This window comes from Crinia signifera, chromosome 6, assembly GCF_055691185.1.
Source record: "Crinia signifera chromosome 6, ASM5569118v1, whole genome shotgun sequence".
Taxonomy (NCBI): Eukaryota; Metazoa; Chordata; class Amphibia; order Anura; family Myobatrachidae; genus Crinia; species Crinia signifera.
The window spans coordinates 127,649,679-127,666,717 of record NC_139222.1 but is presented as its reverse complement, the minus strand read 5'-3'; the positions used below and the strand labels follow the sequence as shown (position 1 = coordinate 127,666,717).

Genomic DNA, 17,039 nt, shown 5'->3' with positions numbered 1-17,039 from the left:
CTGCCTCTTCTCCGCCCACTGTAGAATCTTGGATACCTCCGCCATGGCCATCCTGCTTCTCCTGCCTCCCTGATGATTCACATAGGCAACCGCTGTGGCGTTGTCTGCCTAAATCTTCACCAGTCTTCCCTGAAGATACTCCTGTGCTGCTAGCAAGGCGTTGAGGATCGCGCGTAGCTCCAACACATTGATGGATAACTGACTCTCTCTGAAGCTCCATCTCCCCTGGAGACGAAGACCGAGCACCACTGCCCCCCAACCTCTCAGACTTGCGTCTGAGGTTAGGAGGACCCAGTCCCAGATGGCAAATCTTCGTCCCTTCCTGAGGGTGCTCCGAGTGGAGCCACCAGAGTAAGGACTGATAAGCCAGAGCAGAGAGCCAAATCAGTTTGTGTAGAGACAGATGTGAACCCGTTCCCTTCCTTAGGAGATCCAGCTGGAATGAAATCTTCCCCAAGTTACTGCTGGGAAGGAAGCCACCATCTTCCCCAATAGCTGAACACATAGGTGAAGCTGAACTCGACGCGGTTGCAGAACCCTGCAGGTCAACGCTATTATGGAACTGATCTTGTCCTCTGGTAGGAACACTCTCTGAACTGAGGTGTCCAACCAGAGACCCAAAAACAGAATCCTCCTGGAAGTAGTCAGAGTGGACTTCTTGAAATTTATAATCCATCCCAGATTGACAAGGGTCTGAACCGTCAGATGTGCGTGTTTTTCCAGTAATTCCACCGACGGCGCCTTGATGAGCAGATCGTCCAGGTATGGTATTATGGTCACACCCTGATGTCGGAGAGGCGATAATGACAGAGTCTTTGTGAAAACCCTGGGCGCCGACGATAACCCAAAAGGCAGGGCCCTGAACTGGAAGTGATCCCTCCCTATGGCAAACCTTAGGTAAGCCTGGTGAGGCTTCCAGATGGGCACGTGAAGGTAGGCATCCTTGATGTCCAACGAAAGCATGAACTCGTTCGGCTCCAAGGATGCAATGACCGAGAGAAATGACTCCATCTTGAAAGGTTGGTATGATACCAAAAGATTCAGGGATTTTAGATTTAGGATGGGTCTGGCTGACCCATCTGGCTTGGGCACTACAAAAAGATTTGAGTAGTACCCCTTGCCTCTCTGTGTCGCCGGAACCGGAATGATGACTTGAGACCTTAGTAAGATATCTATCGCCACCTGAAGAGCAGATCTCTTGTCCTGAGACACGGGGAGAGCCGTGGTGAAAAAATGCGTGGGAGGAGGAAGATCAAACTGGATTCGATATCCGTCCGAAATAAGCCGGTGAACCCAAGGATCCTCCGAAAGGGAGAACCACTGGGTTCTGAAGTTTAACAGGCGAGCTCCCACCTGCGGTTCTCCCACAAAAGCTGGCAAACCGTCATGCCACCGGCTTCTGAGGTGGCATAGGCTCCTGTGGTCGAGCATTGGAGTGAGAACGGGCTCTAGCACGAGTGCCTCTAGAGGACTGAAACCCACATCCTCTCCCACGAAAGGACTGCTGCGGACGAAAGGACTGAAAAGACGGTCCCGTATAATGACGCCGTGCTGGTGGAGCTGCTGAGGGAAGGAATGCTGATTTCCCCCCCCCCGAGCCTGCGAAATCCACTTATCCAGCTCCGGTCCGAACAGGATGTCTCCTGTGAATGGAAGTCCTTCTACTGCTCTCTTGGACTCCACATCTGTCTGCCATGAATGCAGCCATAACGACCTCCTTGCGGAAATAGCATTGGCCTAGATACGAGCAGATATAAGCGAGATATCCTTAGCAGCGTCGCCCAAAAAGGCTGCAGATTCCTTTATGTGCTCTGCCAATTGACCAATCTCATCACGCAAAATACCTGTTTCCAAGCCCTCCAAGATCATTTCCGCCCATCTAGCATTGGCCTTGTTCACCCAGGCCTATACGATAGAAGGTCTAAGCTGGGCACCCACCGCCGTGTAGATGGTCTTTAGGGTAGCCTCTAGCTTGCGGTCCGAAGGATCCTTCAATGAAGATGCTCCCGGAACCGGCAAAGTCGTCTTCTTAGATAGTCTGGACAACGATGCGTCCACTGGAGGCGGAGTCTCCAATTTGCCTAAAGCAGCTGGGTCAAAGGGATATAACGATGGAAAGCATCTAGGTATCTGAAAACACTTATCTGGGTGTCTCCAGGCAGCCAAAAGCTGATCCTGGTTTGGCCACGGAAACACAATAGCAGACCAAACAAGTCCAGTTCCTGCGGCTGAGGAACAGGCTCCTCTGGCAAATTAAGAACCTGCTTAACCGCAATAATAAGGGCTTCAATGCCGCCCGAGGTAGGTTCCGGATCAACTGGATCATCCTGCACCTCCTCCATTTCTCTAAACGGAGGCTCCTCATCAGAATCATCTGAATGAAACATAGTTTGCAAAGGCTCTGGGTCCTATTCATTGAAGAAGCTAAGGACTCCACAGATTTAGCCAAAGTAGAAGCCCAAGCCGGCTCAGCCCTGCGTGACTTGGCCAATTCTGCCGATAATTTGGACATGTTCCCTGCAAGCAGGGAAGCCCATGGAGGGGTAGGAGGCTTATCCACCAAAGACCCCGTGGGGGCGCAGAGCAGATCTGACAAAGCGACGGCCTGCCATCTGCCGAATATTGGGAAAACTTCACATTACAAGAAGTGCAGGTAAAAGCCTTCTGGGAAGCTTTGGTGTTTGACCTGCCCGTCATGCTCCCGCGCAAGTCCGGTCTCCCCTTGCGTCTTCCTCACACCCCCCCCCCCCACCACACTTAAATCACATGGGGCTGCGGGTCCTGGAGGGGAACAAGCCCTGATACCCACAGACACCCCTGTTTACACCCCTAAGTATATACCCACAAGGGGTTAACAGAAGTCGCTGGCTGCAGTAGTCCTATAAAATAGGAAAAGAGCAGACCTTAAATATGGTAACACAAACCAGTGTGTGTGTGCGTAGCTCATAGCAATGGGCCGCGCCATGCCCACATCAGGCTTTAAAGCCTATACACTCACTCTCTCTCTCCCTCCGGCAGCGTCTCTGCAATGGCGCCGCAGACAGACAGACAACCAGGACAGGGGGGCACCCAGAGCTAAAGAGCCGGCAGAAACAGCGATGGACCGGCGGGCGCGAATCCAAGATGGCGGCGCCGCGAGCCACACAAAATGGCGGCAGTTCAGGAGGAGGACAGTAAAAGACCACACTTACCCGGGCTGCTACTGCTTGAGTGGCTGGCAGACCCTTTCAGAGTAGGGCTGGCAGGAGCACAAAAAATGTCTGGGCAGGCACCTTTAGGGAGGCCCTGACCGACAGCCTGGTCCAAGAACCAGGAGACCCGGACCCAAGCTTTTAAATAAGCAGGGAAGGGCTCTGGGGATATTAAGTTGTATAGCAGCGCTGTTTCAGTGAAAAAACCTGCAGGAGCAGGAAAAAACGCGTCCAGCTCCCTGGGCACAATTTTCTAACTGGGGCTGATGGGTCTTAGAGGGGAGGAGCAGCCTTCCCTAATCAATTTAGTAGTGCCTAGCTCCAAGCTGTCCCAACTCTAAACCCCAATGTGATTCCAGTGTCACCTGCTGCATGTTAGAGAAACAACTTTTTCTCACTCTATGATCTTGACTGCGCCCTTCTTTTTCCCCTTTTCCCCAAAGGCCCTTTTACATACTCCGGCTAAACTCATTCCAAAACACATTTATAATAATCCTCTTTTCAGAGACATACACACCATCTGGCGTCGCACTTGTTTGCAATTTGTGGGAATCCCATGTTTCCCTCTGCCATAAACAACCCTGCTTTTAACTTTATGAAGCATAAAGGTTTACATGCCATCTCCCAAGTATTCGACCTGGGAGGCAAGCTCTTATTTTTTTTTACAACCTTGCGAGAACAATTCGGTCTTCCCCAAAATAGCCTGTTTCCAATTATGCAACTACATCGCTATGTTCAATCGCTAGCCCCCCTAGACATAGTCAACACCCCCCACACCCTAATCCACCATTGGGTAGATAAACTACAGAGAGGTTCTTTCAAAACCAAGCTGATCTACACTGAACTACAAATACTCTCTTCCACAGCCATCTGTAACAAAACAACATCATCTTGGGTTCAAGATCTTCCTTTATTAACAATGACAGACATATTTCAATACTTTGACTCTTCCATGAAAATTTTACAGTCCTCCACTTTACAGGTAATTCACTTCAAATTAGTCCACAGATCTTACATGTCACAAAAGCAGTGTAGTTACTTTGACCCCAAAGAATCGGGTAGATGTGTTAAATGTGGTTTCCATTAGGCCTCCCTTGCACATAATTTCTGGACCTGTGGGTACATTAAAAGGTTTTGGAATAAAATGATACAGTATGTAAACAAATCTTTCGCTGTACATATACACCCTGTACCCCTGTTATTCTTTGATGTATGGAACATAGGAGATTCACAAAAGAACATGATACCTTTCCTCACAATCCTGTTTACAGCGGCTAAAAAAGTTATACTAACCTCTTGGGTAGATAAACATGCCCCCCTATGATAGTGGATTTGGAGGGTTTATTGCTGAAATATATGTCATATGATCGCTACTGTTCCCTTTACCACACCCGATCATATACCTCGAGTTTCCTGAAAAAATGGGGACCTTTTATTCAACTTAGATCTGATGAATCGCAGTCCCAGATCTATGATGCACTGGAGCTGGTGGTATAGCCCCCCCCCCCCATTTTTCTCAAGAGATGTTTTATATTAAGCCCTATAATGGTCATTTAAGGGAACGATATTTAGTTGGGATACACCCAGTGCGCTCTCTCACAGATAGCATCTACACTTAACCCCCCCCCATACAGATTACGTCTTAGGTTTCATCACATTTGTACTTAGGTTTCATCACATTGCATGCACAACGGATGCACATGCAATGCAATCCGTGCTAGTACAGCACAGAAAGCATGCCCACAAAGCAGCGTGTATGGGCAGCTTACGACCTGCATACTTTTTGTACTTAGGTTTCATCAAATTGCATCGCATTGCATTCACATGCAATGCAATCGATCCCTGCTATTGCCGCCCACATCGGGACGTGTATGGACTGCTTAAGGCCTTATAAGCTACTGTGGCAGTATACTGGCTATGTTTCTCATCATGCTTGTCTATATATACCTGCAACGTTACAACTCTGTAATAGTATTCCTTGTAAAAATATGAAAACCCAATAAACATATTTTACAAGTGCCAAAATTGCACAGCACAAATGACGTTCAAAACGCACAGCACACATCGCAACGTGTATGGGCACCTCTACACATCATTAGCACATTGCTCATCATTAATACACACAGGACAATACGTGCCAAATTGTGTACGAGATATCTTTCTGCCTGTTGAACAAATCAGCAAGCTAGACGAAGGAAATGGCAGGTGCACACATTGGATCATTACCATGCCCAAACGGTTTTGAAACGATTGGTTGTTCCAATCAGTTTAAACACACCATCTAATTTAAGAAATCTGTGTGTGGGCACCTTAAGAAGTACTAGTAGTGACAGTGGCATGTAATTCCGGGAGTAGTTAAAACGGCTCCATTTGGTGCTTGAGAGTTTTGCTGCACACTAAACCAGGCCTTAACTGCAGGAATATATACCCACAACAGATGTGTTAGGACCCCACCATGCCCTATGGTAACTTATCACCAGACTGTATAGTTTTAGTCGTCAAGTCAACAGAGCCAGAACTGGGAGACGGGTAAGGAGGACTCGGAGCAACCATATGACACCTGCCGGAGACTAGGGATGGGTAATCATATGATGTTTCATCGGTAACATCGGATTTATGGTTCCAATGTTCGATGTTTAACCCTGCTATGTTGAGGATCCAATGTTTCATCAACATCGCTAGATTTCTCCCCCGATGTTTTTCTCAATCTTCCAATGTTTTTTCTTTTGTGTGTCAATGTGTGCTGCTTTCAATGCTTTTGCAGCCAGCTCACTCTCTCCTTGATTTATATTCATTAAAATCTTAAGAGACTGATAAAAAAACATTAACAAACATGACAGTATCACTGCTGGCTGGGCTTTCATATGTGTGTGTGGCTGTGTGCTGCTGCTGTGGGTGGTAGCTGACAGTGAAAGACAGTCTGGCCAGCCATTCAGCAGCAGCACACAGGACAGCCCCACCCCTGCCTCACTGCAACTGGTGCTGTTAGTGAGTCACTGTCACTGTCTACTGTGGTGTTTCTAGCACAGGTCTGGTTTGCATATCAGTGCTGATATACAGACCACACTGTGCTAGAAGCACTACAGCAGACAGCGACACTCCAGGCAGGGTTTTCAAAGATAGCGGGTGCTAGAATGAACAGTATAATACGATAGTCACTAGTAGTGACATTGTGGTGAACTCCCTTCATATTTATTTATTTATTATTAGTTTCTTATATAGCGCAGCATATTCACTTGCGCTTTACAATAGGAGACAGTGATACAACAAACTGGGTATTTACAGTCAGTCAAAGGTATGAAGGTCCTGCTCGCAAGCTTACAATCTATTAATTGATTTATTATTATGCAGCAAGCATATCACAGCACCTTACAAAGGGCCTGGTTCAGTTGTGGATGCAGACATTTGCACAGTTTATTTCTTTGAAATGCAATGTCAGTCACACTGCACATGTGCAGTGATTTATTAGTAACAGCGGCTGCAGATACTGAGTGACAGGTACAGTAGTTTCTATTTGAGGGAGGGGATGGGGGCTGGTTTTTCAAATGCAGATGTGTTTCAAACATTAATTTGCAGTTGCACCGGCTCCAGCGTCTTTGTTCTGATGGTTATTCTAAGCAACAATAGGGTTGTTCATATGTTTGATGTTCTCAATGTTGCATCTTTTATACTTAAGTTGTGGATTTGAGAGAGCAACGGCATCCACCTCTGAATTAGGCCCAAAGTTTTTGTATATTAAAACAATCGTGATAAACTTATTTAAATTAAAGGGTTTTTTTCAATGTACTATGTGATTGTTCTATGTAGTATGTTCTATGTTGCACTGTGTGTACAGTTTTTTTGTTATTTTCTATGATCAACATAAGTTGCTACAGTTAAAAATCTAGGTAAAAATAGCAGATTGTGAGTTGTTGCAATAAAGTTTTGATAGTTAATGCTTCATGTTTTTTTCCTTCCATAACAAATTTGATTTACCACAAAACATGAATCCTACATCCATTGTGTGTGTATAAACTGTAAGCCTCCAACAAGATAAACTTAATAGAGGGATTATTTATCATTTCAGAAGCTTATTAGTGTATTATATGCTTTGGTAACCAGTTTATTTAAAAAAACATCGAAACATCGGTTAACATCGGTTAACATCGGGTTCACAGTACCAATGTTTAGGTCTAAATGATGTTTTGCATTCAATGTTGAAAAACATCATTTGACCGATGTTTTCTTTCGATGTCCCATCCCTACCGGAGACACTGAAAAGTGAAAAACCGCGGGAACGCAGCAACGAGAGCCTCAGCCGGGAGAGGGTGACGTAATGCAGAGGGCGGGGCACGCTGACACTTATTTAATGAAGTGGGTGGAGTTCTACAGTGAACGAATGAGGGGCGTGTCGTCGACTAAAGGGCGGGGCGTTACTAGCGCATTGGGCGGAGTTATGTACGCAAGCCAGTGCGTGCCCTGCGGTAGGAGTGTCCAGCCGCTAGGGGTGTGTCTAGCCTGGTAGGCGGGTCGCCTTGCTGTTGGAGGAGAGGTGGTTAACGCGGTGACGTAGCATGTTTGCGCGGCCACGCCCCCAGTCAGGCAGTCAGTCGGTGCTCGCTGTGCTGGGAGGCTTGGCTCAGTCTCTTCGGTCCCCGTGCCCGGTCTGCTCAGCATCAGTGCTCCGCTTCCCGTGACAGGTTCCCTGCTTCAACCATGCCGGACCGCAGACCCTTCGAACGGCTGCCCACCGACGTGAGGCCCGTCAACTACGGGCTGTGTCTGAAGCCCGATCTCATAGACTTCACCTTCGAGGGGAAGCTGGAGGCCGCTGTGGAGGTACAACCACTGAAGCCAGGGGATACTGGGTGCAGCCGCCGGGCCGACTTTGGCAGCTCCACCTGCAATGCTGGTCACACAGTGTCCCGTGATATAGATATGTTTATGTATACACACACATGCACACACACATGCCTGTCCTCTCTGATCATATATGTGCATTGCTGTGGTCGTAGGGAGTGGTGATTCCATTCACACACATTACACACTGCACCACGTCTCATCCTCTATTTATCTGCAGACATCGCCAGCACTATAGCCTAACTACAAATTCCTGGCACTGCTGGCAGAATTAGTGCGGGCGACTCAGGTGTCTTCTAGTAGGGTGCCCGGGGCTGTATGTTGTGCTGCTTCAGAGATTGTAATGTAAGGTACAATAATTGCTCATATATTGTAAGATCGTTAATAATCATCAGCGTGTTTGCGACGTATTCTGCTAGTGCCTAATGCAGGTGTGTAGTGGTGCAATCCGTACTGTCATTTGCAGAAGTCTTCACTTGTCTGGTTCTATAGCTCACTGCAGCTTTGGCATAAAGAATTCATGAAGGGTTTATGGAATTTAACAAGTATAACTTTGCACATATACTGTAGCATGATGATTCTCCTTATATCAGCAGATTCCACAGAGACCTGATGTTTTATGTATTGCTTCATATCCTAAGGCTTTGCTAATTGTATCTATGATGGTTACCTGTATTAATATGACAGGAATGGTTATGTAATTGTGCACACTGCTTTTTCTGCATAAATTAAATGTTTTCTTACAGTGCTGTGGCTTTTACCTGCATGTGTGTGTAATTGAGCATTTAATAGGTGTGGGTGGTGTTTGCCCTTTGACATAGTGTGGTCATATGAGAAGAATACTATTTTTTTTAATAGATGTCTGGAATTGGATGGGAGCATCTACTACATAGCTGATGAAAGGTGTCTATTCTTAGCAAAGAATATAATTGCTACTATAAAATGTTTTGGGCAATTGCAGGTGTGTCTGGGAATTCATAGTTCTGGATACATACTAATGGTATGATAGCTTCTTAGAAATAAGATGTTGTCATTTTGATGAGCAGTTTAGCTAATTCTGTATGCCAAATATCTATAGACCTATTTTTTTAATCTGTCAAATAATTATTTTATTTATTTCAAAGATATAGGGCAACTATGGTTTAATGTTAGGTCACAAGAGAATCATTGGAGTACTATTAGTTCGGCAATAGTAGTAGTGAATATTTCCAACAGTGGTGTCTTTAAAACTGTTGCTGTTGGAATGTATCATGGTTTCTAAGTGCGGTTCCCAGAGCCAGATTAAGGTCTAAATGGGCCTGGAGCTGAAAATGATCAACGGCCTATTATGCGCAATAATAGGGGTTGCCACACTATGGCACACAAATTGAGTCAAAATTCATGTTATGCCATACAGATTAAGGCAAAATTCACATTTTGCCACATGGATTGAGCCAAAATGCACACTATACCAGGCATGTCCAAACAGTGGCCCTCCAGCTGTTGTGAAACTACACGTCCCAGCAAGCCTTGACATAGTTTTAGCATTCCCTAATTGCAAAACTGTGGCAATGCATGATGGGACTTGTAGTTTCACAGCTGGAGGGCCATAGTTTGGACATGCCTGCACTATACCAAACAGATTGAGCAATAATGCACAATATGCTTCATAAATAGGGGCATTGCGCGCCAAAGGCACACATTAAAAATTTACATCTCCATTACGTATTATGCCAAACACCATAATGCCTATTAAAAATTATGCTACATAAGTGTTGCTTACCTACATGTTCATTGCCAGGGGTTCCATGCTCGTTGCCAGGGGTTCCATGCTTGTTGCCATGTGGGATTACATGCTCATTGCCAGGGGGATATACAAGCTTGCGGTAACTGGGGGACAGTCGCCGCCGTGCAGAAATGACAGCCATTAACAGCCGGGCATAGAGCAGGGGGCTGCCCGGCTGTATTCAGAGCACTGCATGTCCCGGCTATTTGAAATAATACCCCTTTCATACCAGAAAATGCAGGGAATATGGTCCCAGGATCATGCAGGGACATTCTCGGACTGGCCCCTTTTACACCAGCCTAGTCCCTGCCTTTTCTTGTGTGAGGGGGAGAGAAAACCACCCCCACCCCCCTTTAAACAACCAGCTATATCTTCGGAACCAACTGACCCATTTACATGTAGCCTTCGAATGATTTTGGTCCCGTGAAACTGGGCCGTTTGGTTCCAGAGAAATCTGTCCTCAAACAACATGAACAGCCATGAAATTACATTTCAGAAATAAAATAAAAAAATAGTTTTACCTGCAATATCTCTAGAACCAATGAACCCATATGGACCAGGTATCAGATTGAAGGCCCAGCGATTTGGGTTCGTCTGAGATCAACCTCGAGTTTCTGTGATGCTGTAGGGGAAACTGGCAGCCATTGGAACCGGGTGGAGGTCGGAATTAGCGGGTCCCATGTTATCCTATGGGGAAAATGTTCCAGGTTTGCCTGGCAGTATCTCCGGTTCCCTGGGGGCTAGCGACACGGGGCTGGTCTCGTTGAAAGCCCTGACCCTCAGCTACAAATTGGGCCTATTTGGAGAGTGGGCCTGGAGCTATAGCTCCATCAGGGCCATTGTTAATCCGGCTCTGGCTGTTACAGTTCATCATCCAGAGAGTATAAAGTGATAAAATGGAGAGTGATAAACAGCCAGCCAGCTCCTACCTGTCATGTTACAGGCTGGGTTTGAAAAATGTCAGGTAGGAGCTGATTGGCTAGTTGTTTATCACTCTCCATAGCTTGGTACATCTGGCCCAATGTCAGAGATTTATCAATAGCAACATAGAAACTGGAGCCTAAGGGCTGTTTCACACAGTACGGTTCCTGCCGCACGGTGAAATCCCGTACGGTCAGGGAGCCGCGCCGCACTCAGAATTTTATAATGGCAGGGATGGCCACAGCCCGGCAGCCGTCCCTTCCAGTGGGGGGATCCGGCTGCAGCCGTGCGGCCGGGCCGTGGCCGTCCCGTGTGAATGGACACAATAGTGTCCATTCACAACTGCTGAGTGCGGCACGGCTCCCTGGCCGTACGGGATTTCACCGTGCGGCAGGAACCGTACTGTGTGAAACAGCCCTAAGTGAGCAAAATTAATTTCCAGGCTGCGTTATCATTGGTTCATAGCACAAACATGGTTAGGTATATGTTGGCATTTAATAATGTCTACATGAGAATGTAGACACTGATTATACATTGGCATAACAGGGGTCAAGTAAATTAAGCGTACTGCTAAATTTGACTAGTGTTTTTTGCTCACACCCCAACCACAGTCAGTGCACGCAGAAATCAAACAAAACTAAGTAGCTAATGCTTTGGTGTTCCCTAGTAATGTGCAAACAGCATTGCGGAGGGACACTTAAAGGTGGAGAATGCTGTTTTTTTACTACAAAGCACCTGCTAGTTCTGGTATTCTCAGACATAACCGCACCCTGATTTGAATTGATCCAGAAAATTTCCTCCTGGTGCTATTCAGTGCGCAGCATTGGATCAACACCATTGAATGATGAAAAATCGGACCTGGGTGCCCAGTGTTCACTTAACATGGTTGTAAAGGAAAAGGGGGATGAGGGAATGTCTGAATGGTCTTTAAGTTAAAATCTAGAGAGTTACAGAATAATACCTCTATTTAGTAATCGTAATTATTTTTGTTATTAAATTTGTGAGTGCCGCCATGGACAGAATATCAATATAAGGAAAAAAAAATCTTTGTGCACCAGCAAATAGAGATCTTTTTTCACTTACTGCGGCCCTAGCAGCAGTAACGTGTCCAATGTCAGACACTGTGTCCCGGCATTTGTGACCATCAGTTCTGGCGAATCCATGTGATGCACCAGCGTAAGTCCATCCCTAACTCTCTCCCTGTTGTGCCTAAAGCTGTGTACACACGGGGGCGATAGGGGCTGTAATCTCTGGGAATATGGTCGCAGGCGACCATATTGCCAGTGATGGAAGTGTGCCCCGGCGATAAATCGCTGGGTGCGCGCTCCCATTTTCAGCCCCATTGTAATCGCTGGTCCTGCGACCAGCTAATTACCTCTGCGGCACCGCCGGCAGAGGTTCCCTTTCATCAGCGACCAAAAGGAGACACTTGGCAATATATTGCTCAGCAATATATTGCTGAGCAATTTATCTCGCCCATGTGTACGGGGCTTTACTCAAACCTCACCCCCTGCAGCCTGACTCTAATCCCTTAACTCTCCCATCATGTAGCCTAATCCCAATGTCGGCATTTCACATGTTAACGTTAAGAGGGTGTTGAAATGGTTAATGTAAACAATGTAGCTGTTGTCATTGTTGACCTAAGGACTACATCCCCAAAACAGGTTCCTATAAGTAGGAATTCTGACACGTTATTTTCTCCTTTTTTGGTTAGTATCATTTTTTTTTTTTCTTAAATGTCATTTAATTGTGTTTTTTTCCAATAAGTGAAGTAAAATAATTACATGCAGATATTTAAACCTTTTTGCTAGACGCTAGTCTGTGTTTTTGTTGCTATCACTTGACGAGACCTTAGGGTTTAGGGAACACTGTATTGATGACCTTGGGTGTGATGTTTGGGCTTATGACAATGGACATCTGGTGTTGCCAGTCCAGTCAGTATTAATTTTGTAATTAAATATATATTTCAGTGACATGAAATAATTTCTGATTATATTCCTGTGGTTCGTGATTTATGGTTTGGTGTTTGCCAGAGGTTTGTGCAATCTCAGTAATTGCTATTGACAACTTATGGCCATGGTAAAAGGTTACTTTGATATTATTGTATAATTATACACAGGTGGTGTTTTTGCATTTTGTTTTCTTAATGACCTACTTGAATTGTCTTTTTAAACTTGTATGCAACTTTGTGGGCGGGGTGCTGATACTTCCAACAGTCGTTAATATTAGTGCACAACTATTCAATGCGGACGTTTTCGGCTGCATTGAAGCCATGTAGATTTAAAAAGTCAAATCTGCGTTGTAAAAAATGGACTCAAGATTGTAGAATCTGCAGCCTTTTTTGGCAGTCAGCGGCTACTCCGACTGTCCAAAATGAGATTTAATACCCCCCATTGGCTTGTAGGCAAAATTACAGTGGGTACAATTGTCTTCATCCAATAAAAAATAGTCCAATGGCGAAAACTAGGTAACAAAGTACTATGGTGCTCTCAAAGCTGTCCCTCTTATTTTTCAAAGAGCATTAGTTTCATATGGGCAGCACAAACGGTGTAATGGTTGGCATTACTGACCCCCAGCACTGAGGTCCAGGGCCAGATTTCCCACTAGGCACATGCCTATGGGCAGCAACTGCTGGGGGCATGGAATCCCCCCCCCCCTTTCTCACGGGGGGTCTGCGAAATGCAGGATGGGGGTCGCGGGGAGGGGTGGTTGCAAAATGCGGGAGGGGGGTCATCCTGCTAACCGTGGGAGGTAGGGTCATAGGGGAATGCCAATTCCTGGGAGGCAGCGCTGACAGCTGTGTGCAGTACATGTCCCCCCTTCTCAGCGGTCCGGTTGATGTGTCCACAGCTGACTCCGGTCTGCTGATCCATATCCCAGCAGCACTGTGGCAGCGGCTGTGGAAGTAACTGAGCACCAGCTGCAGTGGCAGCAGCGACCTCACCAGCACTGGGGAGGAGAGGACAGGGTGCCCCTTCCAGACGTGCGAGACTGGGACTGCTTGTGACGGCTACATCAGCAGGTACAAGGAGGGTGGATGGGGGGTGGCACAATGGGCGACCTGTTTCTTAAATCTGGCCCTGCTCAGATATATTACCACTATGGCCCTAACTGTGCGGAGTTTGTATATTCTCACCGTGCTTGCCTGTTTTTCTGGGTACTCCGGTTTCCTCCCACAATCCCCAAAATATACTGGTAAGTTAATTGGCTCCTGACAAAAATGAATGTGTCTACATGCGGTAGGGAATATAGATTGTAAGCTTCACTGGGACAGACTGATCTGAATGTTAAAATAAATTGTCTCTGTAAAGTACTGCGGAATATGTGTGCGTTATATAAATAACTGGTAATAAATAATTTTATCATTCCATGCGTTTTGGTCGAGATCACGTCGCATGCAATGAGATGGGAACCTAGTTCGAAATGTATGTGCAGTGCATATTGGTGTAACTGTGCAATGGGATGTGCGTGGAAGCACGCTTCACACCCTCAAAACGCAGCGTGTTAGTGCACCTTTAGGGGTGATTTGTAAGCAAATGGACTGATTAAGAGCAGCTATCAATATATCACAGTCTTCTCACTTAATACCCCCTCACTTTCAGTCCACAACCATTTCAAGTTAGAAAAATTGTGCTGCTTTCAGACCGCATAACTGGCTTTGACCCTGTATTTGGAAACGTTTCCAAAAACGGGTCTGCCAGATAAAACCCCTTTCACACCGCAGCACTTAAACGGTATATTACCGTTTAAGTGCCGATTTTTTTGACACTGGCAGACCCGTTTTTGGAAACTTTCCAAATACAGGGTCAAAGCCAGTGCAGCCTTCAGCCCTCCCCTCCGTGCAGCTCCCCCCCCCCCTCGCGTGTCGACCGAGAGCATGTCGACGCCCCCGCGCGTGTCGACGCCCCCCGCGCGTGTCGACGCCCCCCCGCGCGTGTCGACGCCCCCCCGCGCGTGTCGACGCCCCCCCCCCCGTGTCGACTTACCCCGTGCCGGTACCTCCGTTGTGGACTGCAGCTCAGTATGCTCGGAAAGCACTTATGAAAAAAGTGTCTTCCAGAAAATGGCTGCCCCATAGGAAACCCTGTTTAAAAAAACTGTCTTCCGTATGGGGGGCAGCCATTTTCTGAAAGACACTTTTTTCATAAGTGCTTTCCGAGCATACTGAGCTGCAGTGCCGGGAACCACAACGGAGATACCGGCACGGGGTAAGTCGACACGGGGGGGGTGCCGACACGCGCGGGGGGGTCGACGCGCGCGCAGGGGGTGTCGACACGCGCGGGGGGGGGGCTCCAGTGCTGTGAATACTTAATGAGCGCTCATTAAGTATTCACTGTGCTGAATTTAGGACCCAGCTCATTGGCTGGGTCCTAAATACCGTTTCTGAGCCGATTTTTGCGCTAAAATACCGGTTCAGAAACGGGTAGGACCCTGCATTTTAACCGGTTAGAAAAAACGGCATTTTCTAACCGGTTAAGTGGGACTGGACCTTTCAGACCGCACACATTACCGTTTTAAAACGGTAAAAAAACGGCAATTTACCGTTTTAAAAGTGCGGTCTGAAAGGGGCATTAGTTGCTAAATGAAAACATAACCCTGGGTTAAAATGTTACTTGTAGCAGCCTCTGGGATTCCGGATATTGGAAATTGACACTTTTCTGTAGGTAGTAGTGCAGATTTCATTGACAAGTTGACATAATGCTGAAGAATTCAGGCACAAATTACCTAAAGCAAGTGACAAGCATAATCTTTCTTTTAAGGAGCCAGGGAAAAAAATATTGATTTCAATAGAAATGACTCCTACAAAAATAGGCTCCTGCTGTATTTTTAAAGGCGAATTGGCTGTTTCGGTTGTGGGATTTAAGCCGGCCATACATCTACCGATCGATTGTCAGATTGGGCTGGTTGGAACAAAATCCTGGTAATGGATGAGAGTAAATGACAGTTGACTATTTGCTTTGAAATGCTGGAAAACTGCCCAAATGCCATTCAGATACTACCAGGTTTTTGTTCCAACCAGCCCGATCTGAAAATCGATCTGTAGATGTATGGCCAGCTTTACCCAGAATTTCCTTAAATGAACAACCGGTATTTGAGAAGCCCATTTGAGGTTTTTATGTGCACACATTTCAGAACTACTGGTAAAATTCTATGTAATCCTAATAAGGTCCAATTGTTTTGAATGACTATCAGCATTTTTATTGTTGTGGTTTTTTTTTTTTTTAAAGAAAATTTGTGTTAAGCAATGTACTCGCACAGATATAAAGTGATCATGTCTGTAACCTGTTTTACAGTATTCTCAGAATACAAAAGACAATAGCCTGCCATCTATCTAACCATCAAGGTATATGTTCCCTCAAACAAAGTGCCACCTTAAAAGTTAAAGTCTAATAGTTAGTGATAACTAGAGATCAATCAGCTGCACTGCAATCTTGCTGAGGGTATGCCAATGTAAAAAAATGGAAGTGAGCCCATTGGAGCTATTCATTTGTAGCTCCATTCGGGTGTGAATGGCTGCAGGTACCTGCATTTCATTGCGCAAGCCCCCACCCGACCCCCATAGAGGGAGAATAGAATAGGTGGCTCGCTTGGCAAGCCACTGTGCCCACAGCGTAGCGAGCCTGCAAGGGGCTTTGTTGCGCTCGCCATGCTGTCTGTGTCCGGCCAGTCGGGATCCCGACGTTGTGATAATGATTGTTGGGTTCCCTATACCACACCCCAATGACAGAGATCCTGGACAGGTGCTGAACAGGTTCTGTGCATGTGTAAAGTGCTGAGTATCAAGATGCAAAATCTGAATTATGGTGAACATACACGGAATTATTTCAAAACGCATGCAATGTTCTACAACAGCTTTCATTTTGTACTAGATGCGTCTAGTACAAAAAGTACGTGCCGCACATACTTTTTGTGCTATGCGATGTGCGTGTGAGCATGAATTGCATCACACAAAATGCACTGTGTATGGGCAATTTGAGTCCCGATATCACCATACACTGAGTTCCTGATGTACTGCTTTACAAATGTTGTTGGTAAAAATAATACAAATGTATTTTTGGGGTACCAAGGTAGAATATGATTGAGCTCCACTAATCTAGAGGTATATCTCTCCAGGTAATTAATCTACATTAATGTGTAGAATTGTATAGAATTCTAATGCATAAAACAGTACCTAAAAAATTGACATTTTTATGGAATAAATGGTACTAACAGTTTTTTCTTATTTTGGCATTTCTTCTTGTGCTTGTTAGGATTTCACACAATATGCATAGACTTTGCTTTATTGTTTTCTATCCAAGCAAATAGGGATTCTATTTTTGTCA

General features: G+C 45.8%; 1 protein-coding gene and 1 long non-coding RNA gene across 2 annotated transcripts in view; one reads left to right on the top strand and one right to left on the bottom strand.

Annotated features, from left to right (window-relative positions):
• Positions 1-4,120: 4,120 nt before the first annotated feature.
• LOC146008141 (uncharacterized) lies at positions 4,121-5,762 on the bottom strand. The gene is made up of 3 exons (XR_014444465.1): positions 5,501-5,762; positions 4,485-4,604; positions 4,121-4,304 (listed from the first exon to the last, which is right to left on the bottom strand). It is a non-coding gene; the product is annotated as an uncharacterized LOC146008141 (long non-coding RNA).
• Positions 5,763-7,742: 1,980 nt separating this feature from the next.
• Positions 7,743-17,039, top strand: part of NPEPPS (aminopeptidase puromycin sensitive) — a 75,908-nt gene continuing 66,611 nt past the window's right edge. Inside the window, exon 1 of the mRNA XM_083147113.1 lies at positions 7,743-8,009. Within this exon, the coding sequence (XP_083003239.1) occupies positions 7,887-8,009 (123 nt within the window). The 5' untranslated portion in view covers positions 7,743-7,886. The remainder of the gene's footprint in view (positions 8,010-17,039) is intronic.